Source organism: Psammomys obesus, unplaced genomic scaffold, assembly GCF_907164565.1.
Source record: "Psammomys obesus unplaced genomic scaffold, mPsaObe1.curated_primary_1811, whole genome shotgun sequence".
NCBI classification, from domain to species: Eukaryota; Metazoa; Chordata; class Mammalia; order Rodentia; family Muridae; genus Psammomys; species Psammomys obesus.
Window position 1 is genome coordinate 6,651,369 of NW_026591872.1, and position 17,211 is coordinate 6,668,579.

At 38.8% G+C, this 17,211-nt stretch overlaps 1 protein-coding gene across 1 annotated transcript; it reads left to right on the forward strand.

Moving 5' to 3' along the window:
* Positions 1-10,928: 10,928 nt before the first annotated feature.
* LOC129680518 (testis-expressed protein 13C-1-like) lies at positions 10,929-12,794 on the forward strand. Its single transcript, XM_055612166.1, has one exon. It carries the CDS (start codon positions 10,929-10,931, stop codon positions 12,792-12,794), a length of 1,866 nt encoding a protein of 621 aa, XP_055468141.1.
* Positions 12,795-17,211: the final 4,417 nt, after the last annotated feature.

The window sequence follows — 17,211 nt, forward strand, 5'->3', positions numbered from 1 at the left end:
CAGTTAATATAAAAATAAACATATTAAACTAAGTAGTTTAATGTCCTAATATAACACATCATTTTTTGCCATACTGAAGAATAAAAAAATGTAAGTCCACAGATAGGGAATATGAATCCTTATTTCATGTCAATTAAAGCATACCGAACGAAGGAGAACATAACATTCCTAAATTGTCAACAATGAATATTGAGAGAGATTAAAATAAGAAGTAGTAGATCACAGAATGACTGTATGGGAAACATGATACACTAGGACGATGAACAATGGTCATCAAAATACGTGGCATTAAGACAATGGAAATCTATTAGGTTTTTCTATAATTTTGAATATCATTTACTGCATATACACAATGAATTCCTCAAGTATGGTATATTGATAGAGATGCTTTTATTTAATGTCATCATGTAATTTGATGTTTTTGACAATTTACACATGCTGCTGTTTATACTTCCAACAACATTACACAGCCATTACAAAATAAGAAATGGTAACGGTTGATCTTATACCTGTCATTTAATATGTCTAACAACTCACTGATGGTTCTCATCTGAAATGTCATTTTCTGGAGGAAAGACTTATATGTGTGTTTATTTTTACAGGTACATACATTAAATTAGTAATATTTGATGGTCATGTTAATTTTTTATTTGCTTTTATTTTTATGGCAAATACACAAAAAATTTATATGGCATTATTGATTTTTATATGGCATTATTAATATTATTATTAACATTATTAATATTATTAACATAATATTAATGTTAATATTTCAGTATTGGGCTTCATATTACTGAAAAGTCCATGCTTCAGAGCAATTCTACTTGGAAAGCACATTATTATTTCTACCCTCATATACAGAATGTGTTCTGTTTCAGATCAGAAGAAGATGATGTTTCAGTACCCAGAAGGCATTGTAGATCATGGAAATATCACAAATGTCAGTATACACATGGTGCCTTCCTGGTGATATCAGATGAGTATTGAGAATTGTGTCTCTAACAAAGAGCATCCATGGAAATAGATGGAATACACAAAGCAGGCAGGTGGAGACCAGATACAATGTTCTAAAAACATAGCAGTATAAAAACACAAGAGACATTTGTCCTATAAATTCAATAATATGATTGAACTGGATATGGCAGAAGAGTATGACCTATTAGAGATTTGCCCAAGTATCCAGATGATAAGTAATATAGAAACATCAAGTTAACAATTTTACATTTTATTTCTTCCTCAGTATCCTTATGTAAATATTTTCGTTTATTTTCATTTTTATTAATTACAGTTTATTCACTTTGTATACCTCCTGTAGCTCCCTCCCTCCTTCCTTCCTTCCTAATCCACCTTCCCTCCCTCTTCCCCACTTGTGCCCCTCCCCCAGTCCACTGATGAGGGAGGTCCTCCTCCCCTTCCTTCTGCTCTTAGTTTATCAGGACTCATCAGGAGTGGCTGCATTTTCTTCCTCTGTAAATCTTATTACACTTTGTTCAAATCCTGGCTAAGTCCAAGCTTCTCAAAACAGAAAGAGCGCCAACCAAACAAACAAGTTCCTTAGTAGTTACAAGGGAGGTGATGAAAGAATGATAATTTTACAGTATTCTATTTGTCTTCATAGTTCCAACTCCTTCAGTTTTCTGTCTTCTGAAAATACTATGTGGACATTTTCAAATATAAGAGTAAATTTATACCGTGGTCTAAACAGTGTGAAGAAATTCAACACCTTTCTGCTACATCCTACTAGGAACATTAATCATCTCTTTGTCTAAAGTATGCATACAGTATATATTACCTGACTTTTATTACTTAGTAGTTGTCTAGTCATCATTTCATATGCTAAGTATCATAATGCTTGTGATCAAATAATTCTTTTCTCTATCATCATCATAATTATTATTTATAAAAAATTATCCCTTTTGTATCTGTACTGTAGCCCCCTTCCCCATCTTCTCCTAGTCTCACCCTCACTCTTTTCCCTCCTATGTTCCTCCCCTAGTCCACTGATAGGGGAGGACCTCCTCTCATAATATCTGATCCTTGCATATCAGGTCTCATCAAGACTGTCTGGATTCTCTTTCTCTGTGACCTAGTAAGGCAATCTTGCCAAAGAGAGGTGATCAAAGAGCAAGCAACTGAGTTCATGACAGTGACTGTTCATGCTCCCCTTACTAGAGAATCCACATGGAGACTGAGCAGCTCATGAGCTACATTTGAGCAGGGTGTTTAGGTCCTCTCCATGTATGGCCCTTGGTTGATTCATCAGTCTCTGCAGGACATTCTGAGCAGAGATTTTTGGCTGTGTTGGTCTCATTGTATAGCTCCTGTCACTTCCATGTCTTTCTAACTTTCACCTTCTTCCACAAGGTTCCCTGTACTCTGCCCAAAGTATGAGGCTATGAGGCTCAGCATAAGCTTCAATATCCTGCTGGTTAGAGTATTTCATAGGCCCTCTATACCCTCTATACCCTGTCTTCTCCTACTTCTGATGCCTATCCGGTTTGCCCTTCTGAGTAAAGATTAAGCCTCTTTCTTAGGGTCCCCTTTGGTGTTTATATTCTTAGAAATATATATTTTAGTATGTTTATCCTATATCATATGGCTAATATCCGCTTATAAGTGAATTGTTTACCATGTGTGTCTTTGTGCTTCTGGGTTAAATCACTCAAGATGATCTTTTCCAGTTGTATCCATTTGACTGCAAATTTCATGATTTCCTTGCTTTTAATTGTTGAGTAGCATTACATGTGTAAATATGCCACAATTTCTGTGTCCTTTCCTTGGTTGTTTCCATATTCTGGCTATTATGAATAAAGCTTCTATGAACATAACTGAGCAAATGTCCTTGTTGTATGGTTGAACATTTTTCAGATGCTCAGGGATGGTATAGCTGGTTCTTGGGGTAGCACTATATATTGTTGTCTGAGAAAGCACCAGGTTAATTTCCAAACTTGTACAAGTTTACATTCCCACCAAAAATGTAGGAGAGTTCAAATAGATCCATATTTATCACCCTGCACAAAAATAAAGTCCAAGTGGATCAAAAACTTCAACATAAAACCAGACACACTTAATCTGTTGGAATAAAAAGTGGGAAAGAGCCTTGAACTCATTGCCACAGGAGAAAACTTCCTGAAAAGAACACCAATAGCACAAGCGCCAAGATCAACAATCAATATATGAGATCTAATCAAACAGAAAATCTTCTGTAAAGCAAAGAACACAGTCAATAGAACAAAACGAAAACTTACAGACTGGGAAAAGATCTTCACCAACCCCACATGTGACAGAGGGCTTATATCAAGAATATGTAAGGAACACAATAAGATAAATACCAACAAACCAAGTAATCCAATTCAAAAATAGGATACAGAACTAAACAGAGAATTCTCAATAGAGGAATATCAAATGGCAGAGAAACACTTAAAGAAATGCTCAAAGTCCTTAGTCATCAGGGAAATGCAAATCAAAAAGACCCTGAAATTTCACCTGACACCCACCAGAATGGCTGAGATCAAACACTCAAGGGACTACACATTCTGGAGACGTACAAATAACCCTTACTTTAATTAATAGAGTCTGTGGTTTTGAAAAATCAGGGGAATATTGTTTTAATGAGGAAGCAGTAGAATGTTGATTTTCATTCTTTAAGGTAGTTCATTCTTGTTCTTTTTTTATTCTTTACCTATGATACAGAAAGGTCAATGTTGAAAATTTGGATATGTGCAATATTGGATTATTGTGAAGAGAACGACACAAATAGTATTAATTTGATATTTTCTGTAGTTATGTGTGTGTAAATTAAGGAACAGAAAATAAAACCCCAGAATATGACACAGTATGGGAGAAAGTTGCATATTCTCTAATACTGTGGAGAATAGCTAGTACAAAGAAATACATAAAAAAACTTGTCAGGAGAGATATAATCTATGTTTTGAGCCCAAGCTTGGTAGTCAGTACTAATTCCTGGTGAAAAAATTGGAAAACAAAAGGTTCTTTTTTGTGTGAAAGGGTCTGATACATGAACTATACAAGAGATAACCCAAGAATGACTCTATCCTCCTATTCAAAATGTAAAAGCGTTTTTTTGCCAGGGTCCTCTTTGTTCTTTAGCTTCTTTAGGAGTATAGATTTTAGTGTGTTTATCCTATATTATATGGATAATATCCTTTTACAAGTGAATATAAATCATACCTGTCTTTCTGCTTCTTGAATACCTCACTCAGGATAATTTTTTCTAGCTTCATCCATGTGTCTGCAAATTACATGATATCCTTTTTTTAAATATATTTCAAAAGCTTTTTAAATTTTTTATTAATTATTTATTACAATTTATTCATTTTGTATCCCAGCTGTGGCACCTTTCCCCCCTATCCTTCCAACCCCTCCCTCTGTTTCTGTTCCCCTCCTCTAGTCCACTAATAGGGGAGGCCCTCCTACACTTCTATCTGGCCATATTCTCATCAGGACAGGCTTTATTGTCTTCCTCTGTAAGGCTGCATGCTGCAGGGGGAGGTGATCAGAGAGTCTGCAACTGAGATCAAACAAGAGATAACCCCTGTTACCTTTACTAGGTATTTCCCTCTTGGAGACTGAGTCTATGGGTTAAATCTGAGCAGGGATTTTAGTTCCTCTCCATGCATGGTCCTTGGTTGGGGTGTTAGTTTCTGTAGGGGCCCCAGTGCCCATTTTTTTGGTTCTGTTGGACTTCTTTTGGAGCTCCTGTCCCTTCCAGGTCTTTCCTTTTCCCCTTTAAAATTCCATGCACTCTACCCAAAGATTTTCTATAATTCTCAGCCACTGCTTCGATAACTTGATCAGTAGAGCATTTCACAGGCCATATATGGTAGGCTCCTTTCCTGTTCCCAGTCTTCTGCTTTGGCCCTTTTGAATGAGGATTGACCATCTTCCCAAGGGTCTTCCTTGTTGTTTAGTTTCTTTAGGACTATAGATTTTAGTATGTTTGTCTTATATTATATGTCTAATAACCACTTATGACTGAGTATATGCCATGTGTGTCTTTCTGTTTCTACGTTACTTCACTCAAGATGATTTTTTGTAGTTCCCATCATTTGCCTTCAAATTTCATGATTTCCTTGTTTTTAATAGCTGGGTAGTATTCCATTGTTTATATGTACCACAATTTCTGTATCCATTCCTCCCTTGATGGACTTTTAGGTTATTTCCAGATTCTGGCTATTATGAGTAATATTGCTATGAACATAGTTTAGTAAATATCCTACTTGTATGGTTTAGAATATTTCAGATATATGACCAGGAGTAGTATAGCTGGACCTTGTGGTAGTACTATTTCTAATTTTCTGAGAAAGTGCCAGATTTATTTTCAAAGTGGTTGTACAACTTTACATTCCCACCAGAAATGGGGAGGGTTCACTTTTCTCCAATTTCCTCTGCAGCATGTGTTGACCCTTGAGTTTTAATCTTAGCCATTCTGATGGTTATAAGGTGAAATCTCAGGGTGTTTTTAATTTGAATTTCCATAATTATAAAGGACATTATGCATTTCTTCAATTGTTTCTCTGCCATTTGTTATTACTCAATTGAGAATTCTCTTTTATCTCTGTCCCCCATTTGTTAAATTGGATTACTTGATTTGTTGCTGTTTAACTTCTTGAGTTCTTTATATATTTTGAACATTAGCCCTCTCTTGTATGTAGGGTTGGTGAAGAACTTTTCCTAGTCTGTAGGTTGATGTTTTGTTCTGATGTAAGTGTCTTTTGCTTTACAGAAGCTTTTCAGTTTCATGAGGTATCATTTATTAATTGTTGATCTTAGAACCTGTAATATTGGTGTTTTGTTCAGGAAGTTGTCTCCTGTGCCAATGAGTTCTAGGCGCTTCTCCACTTTTCCTTCTAAGAGATTTATAGTGTCTGATTTTATGTTGAGATCTTTGATCTACATGGACTTTACTTTTGTGCAGGGTGATAAATATGATTCTATTTGCATTTTTTTCTGCCCTCTCTTCTGAAGTGTTCTCTAAGCCTTAGAGAAGTGATGTAGATGAACCATTTATAGTTGAGCGTTCAACAATCATTCTTCTAATTACTTTAAGTAGTTATGAGTCTCTGCAGGTATTCTTGCCCACTGCAAAATGAAGCTTCTCTGACCAAAACAGAAAAGAGTTCTATTCTTCAGTCCTAGGATAGTTATTAAAAGGCAACTTGGTAAGCACATCATCTCTCTATTTAGTAAAACAATGGCAGCTTTCTCACTAGGGCCTATGATCTTCCTAGCCACGGTCTTTGGATTAAGTTTACAGAATCAGAAATTTGAGACCTGTGACTCAAATCCAATCAGAAAGTGGTTGGTTACCTTTTAACAGACTTGCCATTATTGCATCATTGGACACACCTTGCCTGGCTGGTCAGTCTTGCTGCACACAGGATTTATAGCTAAGTAAAACTGTTGATGACAGTTCTCCTTTGGCAGTCTATATGGCATCTCCTGGGACTGTGAGGTCCAGACAGGGGTTAGCAGGCACACACATGATTCACAGACATACAAACAGGCAGACAAATATATATATAATATATATATATATATATATAATTAGTATATATATATAATATATATATTATATATACTATAATATATATAGTATATTATATATACTATAATATATATAGTATATTATATATATTATTAGTATATATATATATACTAATAAATAAAATCAATTTTAAAAGATTTATTTTTAAAAAACAGCATTGAAAAAAGCTAATGTCCCTTGTATTTATTACATGAAACAAGTTACCTCAAAACTTGTCTTACCATGGATTCAGGACACAGAGAAATGAGGCTGGAACTGGGCTGGGAGCTTTCTTTCTATTTGCATTTTTCTACATGTAGACATCCAGTTAGACCAGCACATTTATTGAAGGTGCTGTCTTTTTCCCCTTGTATGGTTTTGGCTTTGTGTCAAAAATTAAGTTTCCATTGGTGTGTGGGTTTATTTCTCGGTCTTTGATTCGATTCCATTTATCCACCAGTCCGTTTCTACACCAGTACTATACAGCTTTTATTACTGTTGCTCTATCATACAGTTTGAGTTCATTGATACAGATACCTCTAGAAGATCATTTATTGTACAGGATTATTTTAGCTATTCTAGTTTTTTGTTTTGTTTTGTTTTGTTTTTCCATATGAAATTGAAAATTGTTCTTTCAAGATCAGTAAAAATTGTTTTGGTCATATGGTATATATTCACTTATAAGTGGATGTTTTCCATATATTGTAGGATAAATATACTAAAAGCTATAATCCTAAAAAGCTAAACAACAAGAAGGACCCTAACTAAGATGCTTACTTCTCTTTTAGAAGGGCAAACAGAGTAGACATAAAAGGTAAGAGAAGACAAGAAACAGAACAGGAGCCTTCGACAGAGCACATCTGAAAGTCTCTACCCACCAGGATATTGAAGATGATACTGAGACCCATGACCAAACTTTTAGCAGGGTGCCAGGATCCTTACAGAAGAAGAGGGAGATAGAAAGACCTGGAGGAACAGAAACTACACAAAGAGAACAGAGCCAAAAAATGTGGGCCCAGGGGGGTCTGCAGAGACCAATACTCCAACTAAGGACCATGCATGGAGAGGATCTAAGCCCCCTGTTATAAGGAAGATCATGTGTTACTCAGTTTCCAAGTGGTTTCCATCATAAGCCGTACAGGGACTGTCTCTGACATGAACTCATTGGCTGGTTGTTTGATCACCGCCTCCTGCGGGACACAGCCCTTCCAGGCCAGAGGAAGATGATACACCAAACTTGATGAGTCCTGATAAGCTAGGGTCAGAGAGAAGTAGAGGAGATCCTCTTCTATAGGATAATTGGAAAAGGGCATTCAGGGAGATGGGGGAGGGTGAATGTGACTGGGATGATCCAAGGTAGGGGGCTGTAGAGGCGATACAAGGTGAATAAATTGTAATAAATAACCAAATAAATAAAAAATTAAAATGTGTTGATATTTTGATGGGAATTGCATTGAATCTGTAGATTGCTTTTGAAGGATAGCCATTTTCACTATGTTAATCTTACCAAACCATGAGCACGGGCTGAAACCACACTGAGAAGGGAAAACAGGATAGACATCAGATGTAGGAGAAGATAAGGGAAAGGACAGGAGGCTTCCACAGGGGGTCTCCAAAAGGCTCTACACAGCAGGGAATGAAAGGAGATACTGAGAATCATACCCAAACTTTGGACAGAGTGTGGAAAACTTTATGGAAGAAGAGGGAGATAGAAAGACCAGTAAGAGACAGGAACTGCACAAGGAGACCAACAGAGCCAAAAATCCAGGGCTTTTTGGTGCCTGCAAAGACTGATACTCTAACCAAGGACATTGCATGGTGAGAACCTGGATCCCCTGCTCTGTTTCCAAGTGAGTTTCTTATTATGGGAAGCAGGGGCTGTTTCTGAGTTCATGTCAGAAACATGATCACCCCCCCCCCTTGGGGGAGTGCTGCCTTGCCAGGACACAGAGGAAGATAATGCACCAGCTTTGATGAGACTTGATAGGCTAGAGTCCAATAGAAATGGAGGAGGTCCTCTCTTATCAGTGGAATATGGAAGAGGCATAAATGGAGAGAGTGGCTGTGACTGGGAGGACCTGGAAGGGGCTACAGCCAGGATACAAAGTGAATAAATTGCAATTAATTAATTAATTAATTAATTAATTAAAATTATAAACTATTTTAAAACACCAAAACTTTTAAAGCATAGTAGCACTCAGAAGGCCCCAGAAGCTTCCCACATCTATTATTCTTCACTTCAGCTGCAAATGCTTCATCAGTGAATTCTAGTTTGGAGGGTGAAGTTCTGCAATTTCTTACCCTTTTCCACTGAATCAGGGCATGAACCTTTGTCTTAGTCTCCTGTCTTTTAGTCTTCCCAGACAGCCTCCTCCTGGCTTCCACTTCCTCATCACCTACTCATCTAAAGAAATGGTGTTCATCATCACTCTTTTTAAAAATCAATTAGGAATAGTGCTTCCTCAAGACCCAGCTATACCACTGCTAGGTATATACCCAAAGTTTTTTCAAGTACACAAAAGGGATATTTGCTAAACCATGTTTATAGAAGCTTTATTTGTAATAGCCAGAACCTGGAAACAACCCAGATGTCCATCAACGGAGGAATGGGTACAGAAATTGTGGTATTTTTACACAATGGAATACTACTCAGCAATCAAAAAGGAGGAAATCATGAAATTTGCAGGCAAATGGTGGGATCTAGAAAAGATCATCCTGAGTGAAATATCCCAGAAGGAGAAAGACAAACATGGTATATACTCACTTATATAGACCTATAAGATATGATAAACATAATGAAATCTATACACCTAAAAAAGATAATCAAGAGAGCGGACATGGGGTAAGATTATCAATCCTCGTTTAGAAAGACAGATGGGATGTGCATTGAACATATGACAGGAGTCTACTGAGCGCATTTGAAAAACTCTAACTAGCAGTGTTTTCAAAGCAAAGACTCATGACCAAACCTTTGGCAGAGTACAGGGAATCATAAGAAAGAAGGGGAGTTAGTCTGATGGGGAAAGGATAGGAGCTCCACAAGGACCAAATATATCTGGGCACAGGGTCTTTTCTGAGACTGACATGCAACCAAGGACCATGCATGAATATAACCTAGAACCTCTGCTCAGATGTAGCCTGTGGTAGCTCAGTAACCAATTGGTTTCCCATGGTGAGGGGAACAAGGACTATTTCTAACAGGAACTCAATGACTGGCTCTTTGGCCTCTCCACCCCCCAAGGGAGGAGCAGTCCTGTTAGGCCACAGAGGAGAGCTTTGCAGCCAGTCCTGAAGATACCTGATAAAACAGGATCAGATGAATGGGGAGGAGGTCCCCCCTATCAGTGGACTTGGGAAGGGGCACGGTGGAGATGAGGGAGGGAGGGAGGGACTGGGAGGGAATGAGGGATTGGGACACGGCTGGGATAAAGAGTTAATAAAATGTAACTGATAAGAAAAAAATAAAATTAAAAAAGTGAATAAAGTGTAATTAATGAAAGTTAAATAAAAAAATTTAAAAAAGAAAAAAAAATCCTTAACTCTCATTTGGGACTTGTTGTATCCCCAAACTGCTCATTTCTCATTCCACTTATTTACAGGCACATAACAATCTTTTTCTCACTCTTACTCCATTGTGCATCCCATTTTCTAGTCTTCCTGATACCATCTTTGTAAGCACAACTCTCTGTTTTGTATCTCTGACAATATATCCCTGCACCTTGCTCTCCTCTCACAATTTTAGTATAAAAAGAAAACAGAAAAAAATTGAATCATTTTCATCTCCATGAGCTAGAAGGCATGAAATCCCGTTTTCTTTAACCTTACTATGCCTCTAGCCCATTTTCTTGCCTCCTGCCCTGTACCCAGCCTGGAAATGTTACCTTGTTTATAAGCAACAGGTATGCTGTTGAAGACCTCATTTTATCCAGTAGCTAAGCTATTGACTCCAGAAAGACATGATTCTATGTATGGGTCCTTTCTCTGCTTACAATGGTTTTCACAATATCTATCATACATTTACTTCTTGTAGGTATTTTAAATTAGACATATGGCTGTTCCCAGCATGCTTAGCGGCATGACTCATATTCCCCAACCCCTTTGTGACATGTCCTGTGGGCTGTTCCTTAACTTTCCAGCAGTCACAGTTGTGTACTTGGTGAGAGGATCAGCCTGGTGAGGGTCAGCCTTGGTGAGAGGATCAACCTGGATTTTGTCAGGAAGGAGGTTGAGAAGAAAATGAAGATTCAACAAGGATTGAAGTACGACTGAGAGGACTGAGTCTGGAGGGAAGGAGGTAACAGTTTGACCACATGTGTGGAAGCTGTGTCTGTGACCATAGTGGAGGTCCACGAGAGTATTACTTGGCTAAGCTGCAAGAGGTATGGCAGTTGAATTTGGAGACCTTACCAGTGGCTTCCGCCACACTGAAGTAATCCGATTCATTAACAATGAAGTCCTTATGAATGGCGGGGGTCCTGAATTTTATATGACTTTTCGCTCGCGGCCTTGGAATGAGATAGAAGATCAGCTTTATACCATCCTTGTTGACCCCAAAGTGCCACGTTCCCTCAAAAGAGCTTGTACCTGGAGCGCTTTGGCTTTGAGTGTGAGAGTAGGTGCCAGGCAGCGTGAACAGCAGGCTCGTAGAATTGGGAGGCTGCAAGACCAGGTGGGAGAGCGTGAGTCAGCTTCCTGGACTCTGGCCTCTGAACTACAGCGGCTGAGAGAAGAAAGAGACCAGGCAGCTGCTCAACTGGCTTCTACACAGACTGCCCTACAAGAAGCAATGGATGAGAGGGAAATACTTCGTGGGAGGCTGCTGCAAGCAGAGAGGTCTGCATTAGCTGTTGTACCTGAACCTAGAACAGAACAGTGTGCATCAACAGGGTGGTCCCTTGAGGAAGAAGATCACCAAGAAATGAGATCAAGAGAGGCTCGGAACACACCTCATTTGGATACCCAGATGCCAAAACCACCAATCTTATCTTATGTGCCAGGAATTCCTTGGGTCCAAGCAGTGCATCCCTTTATTCGAATGCCTGTGCCTCATATACTACAACTCAATACACCATTACCCTTGGCATTCCCATATTCAACACCTGTACCATGTCCAGTAGTAACGGAATCAAGAGCACCAGCAGCAGCCATGGCCACAGTTGTGCCTCAGATGACTCCTGCAGGAATCTACCCACCTCGCTTGTGGGTTGCATTGAGATCCCAGGAAGCAATGTCTTCCTCCTGGGGCCAAATCTACTGTAGGCAGAATGAAAGTTCTGAGATTCTCCAGGATGTAAATCACTTGGAAGACAGCTTAAGCTACAGTGAAGAAGGTCCAGAGAAATCTTGGGGAGCAACTCTCCATGGGGACAGTATCAAGAGCAACCACAAGGAAAGTCTCGACAAACCCCAGGTGATGGTAGCCACTGAGAAGAAAAATCTAGCGATGTACCAAGAAACAGCTGCACTGGAGGTCAATACTAACCACAACATAATGGTTGTGTCAGGAATGCCCCAGGAGATGTCTGCTGAGGAGGACAAAACCAGATGTACCCAGAAGAAACATCCAGGAATTCCCAGGAAGGTGGTTGGAATGGGAGATTGCATCCACTGCAACACGGAAGAAGTTTCAATAACTCCCCAGGAGACAGCTACCCAGGTGAACAAAACCAGCCCTATCCTTAAAAAGTATCCAGGGATTCTACTGAGGAAGCCTGACCTGGGAAACATCATTAGCTGTAAGCAGAAAGAGGACCTGAAGACAAACCAAGGGGCAGTTTTCCTGGGAGAAGGACTCAGAAATTGCCAGAGGGATGACACAATCACTTTTCAGCAGATGACAATCCTGGATACTGGGGAAAATTCTAATGAAAAGAAAGTACAAATACTGACACAGGAGATAGGCAGGAGCCAGAACCAGAAAGAAGAGCCAAACAAGTTCCAATCAAGCCCCCTAGGGAAAAGCAAATATTATTTTGTGAATAAATGCCCTCCAAAACAACTGCCTCCAAAGCAGAAGTCCAAGCAACATCAAGGGATGAAGGTCTTTGAATCCAAGCAACTCCAAGGGACAAAATCCTCTGAAACTAAGCAACAGGAAAAAAAACCTCTCTCACACCATACTCCAATGAATTTGGTTTGCCCATCATGTAAAGCTATGAATCGCTCTTGGTGCAAAGGCTGCTACAAATGTGGGAAAGAATGTGTTCAATTTGAGAGAAAAGATGTTGACCCACAACAGACTCAATGATTTCAGAAAGGTATGTAATGTAAACAGTGCAAAAAGAAAACCAGAAGATCCACCACTCTCTTCTGATCCAACAGTAACATCACAGAAAAACTAAACACAAAATTATATAGAGAAAAATGAAATGTCCATTATCCTATTTTACAAATTAACTACATTTGCTCATTGTGGGAAGACACATATACATGCAAATATGCCCATATTTATGTTATTATTTTATTAACTTACTTGAACTAAGAATATTTTGGAATATCACTTCAATTTATAAATTGTGAATTTCTAATTATTTTATCACTGTTTTGCAGATGGTACAGTTGGTATGGCTGTTTCTGATTGTATGACATCTCTGAAGAAGCTCATCAGGAAGCCTTTTAAAAATCATGCTTTCATCTTCTTTTCTTAATTTCTTTTTCTTAAAAAGCATACATTCGACAGGAAGCAGCCATATGATTTTACAATAAAAACATTGTTGATTTTTTAACACCACTTTTCCCTGAAAATGATGTTAATTTTTGAAACTATTGCTATTTTTATGTTTGCTCTTTTTATATTCTAAATTTAATGGGACGGTCCTATTTAAGTGTCAGCGACTCCTATGTTTCTGTACTTGAAGAAGCTTCAAATACTCCCTTATAATAATCCCCAAAAGCTAAAAAAAAAATGATTATAAAGGAACCTCACCAGTGAGGTTCACATTGTCTTGAGACAAGAAGCATGATCAATTGAGAAAGAGGAGATTCTTTGGTCCTTATTGGGGTGGGGGGTAGGGGTGGAGAATGAAATAACTTTGCTAGGACAAAAATTAACTTGGAAGTGTATGCAGAGATGTAGTGTTAAAAGCATATTTGATAAATTTCGTACAATTCATTAAATATTTGCTATTGTTTAGTCCTTGCCTGGAGATGGAACTTCATGATTATTTTCTGGTAATCATTTCATGATCATTTTTGGTGAACTGGTTAGATGACATGTGAAAGCATAATTTGGAAAAAAAATAGGCTGCCATTTAGTTCTTTCATATAAACAAAATCTATTGTGTAAATGTACCACAGTTACTTTATCCATTCTTCCATTGAGGGACATTTAGGTTATTTCCAGTTTCTGGTAATTATGAATAAAGCTGCAAATGTCCTTGTTGTATGGTGAAGCTTTTTTTTTTTTTTTTTTTTTTTTAGGTGTATGCCTAGGGTGGTTTAGCTGGATCTTGATGTTTGGCTTTTCCCAGTTTTCTGAGAAAGTGCCAGATTGCTTTCCAAAGTGGTTGTAGAAGTTAACACTCTCACCATGGAGGAGTGGTTTCTCTTTTCCACATATTCTCCAGCATCTGTTGTCAGTTGAGTTTTTGATCTTAGCCATTCTGACAGGTGTAAGATGGAATCTCAGAGTCATTTTGATTTGCATTTCACTGATAACTAAGGACACTGAGAATCTTTTTAAGTACTTCTCCACTATTCTAGACTCCTCTGTTGAGAATTCTCTGTTTAGCTCTGTAGATCATTTTTTGAAAGTTCAAAGTGCAACTCCACATAAACTTTTTTATTTATTTCTTTTTATTTATCATTTATTATAATTTATTCACTTTGTATCCCAGCTGTAGCCCCTTCCCTCATCTCCTTCCATTTCCACCCTCCCTCCCTCTTCTCTGCATATGCTCCTCTCCTAGTCCACAGATAGGGGAGGTCCTACTTCCCAACTATATAACCCTAGCCTGTCAGTTCTCATCAAGACTGCCTGCATTGCCTTTTCTGCGGCCAGACAAGGCTGCCTTCTCACTGAGGGATGAGGGAGGTGATCAAAGAACATGCCACTGATTCCATGTCAGAGACATCCCCTGTTCCCCTTAGTAGGGAAACACGGTCAGACTGAGATGACTATGGGCTACATCTGAGCAGGGAGTCTAGGTCCTCTTCATGCATTGTCCTTGGTTGGAACTTCAGATTTTTTGGCTCTGTTGGTGTCTTTTTAGAGCTTCTGTCCATTTCAGATCTACTTATCTCTCTCTTCTTCCATAGATTGCCTGCACTCTGCCCAAGTTTTGCTTATGAGCCTCAGCATCTGCTTCAAAACCCTGCTGGGTAGATTCTTTCTGAGGCTCTCTTTGGTAGGTCCCTGCCTTGTTCCTTCTCTTCTCCCACTTCAGATATTTACACTGTTTGCCCTTCTGAATGAGGATTAACTATCTCCCCAATTATTTGGTTTGTTGGTGTTTAAATTCTTGAGTTCTTTGTATATTCTGGGTATTAGCTCTTTGTGGTATTTAGGATTGATGAAGATCTTTTTCCAATCTGTAGACTGTCTTTTCATTCTATTGAGTATCTTTTGCTTTACAGAAGCTTTTCGGTTCATCCATTAAAAACAAAGAAATCACGAAATTTGCAAACAAATGGATGGAACTAGAAAAGATCATCCTGAGTGAGGTAACACAGACCCAGAAAGACACAGATGGTATGTACTCACTTATAAGTGGAGTTTAGTCATATAGCACAGGATAGATATACTACAGTGTAAAGACCCCACGAAGATAAGTAACAAAAAGACCCTAGGGAGGACACATAAATTTCAATAAGAAAGAGAAATAGAATAAATGGAGGTAATGGTGGTAGAGTGGAAACAAGGACCATCAAAGCCAATCAACCAAGGCCCAGGGGGAACTATAGAGTCCTAAGCACCAACCAAGGACAATGCATGATCTAGACCTATGTCCTCTACTTATGAATACCTGATGAGCATCTTGGGCCTTATATGGGCCCAAGAGTCAGGGATGTAGGGAATACCTTAGACCTGGGTTATGATACCTACTTTTTGGTCACTTCCACCTGATGGGACTGCCCTACCAGATCATAAATGAGGAAGATGAATTCAATTCTTATGTGAAGAGATGAGGTAGAGTGTCTAGATAGGTGTGTTCCCCTATTCTGAGAAAAGGGGGAGGGAGAATGAGGATGGCTGTGTAGGACTGGGAGGAGAGAAGAGAGGAATCTATGGACAAGATGGAAATTAAACTAATCAATAAACTAGAATTATCCAGCTCCATATTTTTAGTCATGTCAAGGGGCAAAATTCAAGATTTTAGTGAATAGACTTTTATAAACAAACTGTTTCTCATTTTGGTCTCATGTGGGACAAATGACTAAGGACAAGATCCAAAAAACAGATTCATGAAAATGCAGGCAGGGCTTTTCTGAACTTCTTCCCATTTTCTTTCTTTTGTGTTACAGATGTTTTCCTGACTACCCACTAGCCTGCCAGCATGAGATGTCCTGAATAAAGTTCTTAAATTTACACTTTGGCCTTACTTCCCAAACTGCCCCTCTGCTAAGTACCTCTTCTGTTATCAGTGGATGGAAAGCAACATCAGGACAACCTGTACATGTTTGGTGTTTTCCTTGTCTGGATTAAATGAATGAAAACGAGAACTGGTGCATGGAAAAATCATTGTTTTACCTTGTGACTTGAAATATTTTTTATTAATTATTATTATTTATTACAATTTATTCACTTTGTATCCTAGTTGTTGCCCTCCCTCATCTCCTCTCAAGCATTTTCTCCCCTTCTTCTCTCCCTATGCTCCTCCCCTAGTCCACGGATACAGGAGGTTCTCCTCAATTTCTACCTAACCCTAACCTGTCAAGGCTCATCAAAATTGGCTGCATTGTCTTTTTCTATGGCCCAGCAAGGCTTCACCCCACAAGGGGAGGTATCAGAAAGCCTGCCACTGAGTTCATGCCAGAGACAGGCTCTGATCTCCTTAGTAGGGAACATGCTTGGAGACCAAGTCTATGGGCTACATCTAAGTAGGGATTTTAGGTTCTTTCCATGCATGATCTTTGGTTCAGGTATCAGTCTCTGCAGGGCCCCCAAGGTACAACATTTTTTGACATTGTTCTCCTTTTAGAACTCCTCTCCCCTCCAGGTCTTTCTATCTCCCTTTTCTTTCATAAGATTCCAGATCTGATGAGATCTTATAAGCTAGGTTCAAATGGAAGGGGAGGAGGACCTCCCTTATCTATGGACTTGGAAAGGGCCATAGGAGGAGATGAGAGAGGAAGGGAGGGTAGGATTGAGAAGGGAGGTGAGAGGGGGCTACAGCTGGAATACAAAGTGAATAAGCTGTAATTAATATAAAAAATGAACATTAAAAAAAGATTCACTACACTCTGAATTGAGTCTCAATCTCTGCTTCAATACCTCATCAGTGGAGTCATTCAGAGGCCTTCTGTGGTAGGCTCCTGTCCTGTTCCCTGTCTTCTCCTGCTTCCGATGTCTATTGAGTATGCCCTTCTGAATGAGGATTGAGCATCTTCCCTTGAGTCTTGTTGTTTAGCTTCTTTACGTGACAACACATGTTTGAAAGGCTGTGGAAAAAGGGGAAAACTTCTCCATTACTCGTGGGAATATAAACTTGTACAACCACCCTGGC

Coding starts and splice junctions, on each gene's coding strand:
- LOC129680518 (XM_055612166.1), top strand. CDS start 10,929: ATGGCAGTTGAATTTGGAGACCTTACCAGTGGCTTCCGCCACACTGAA.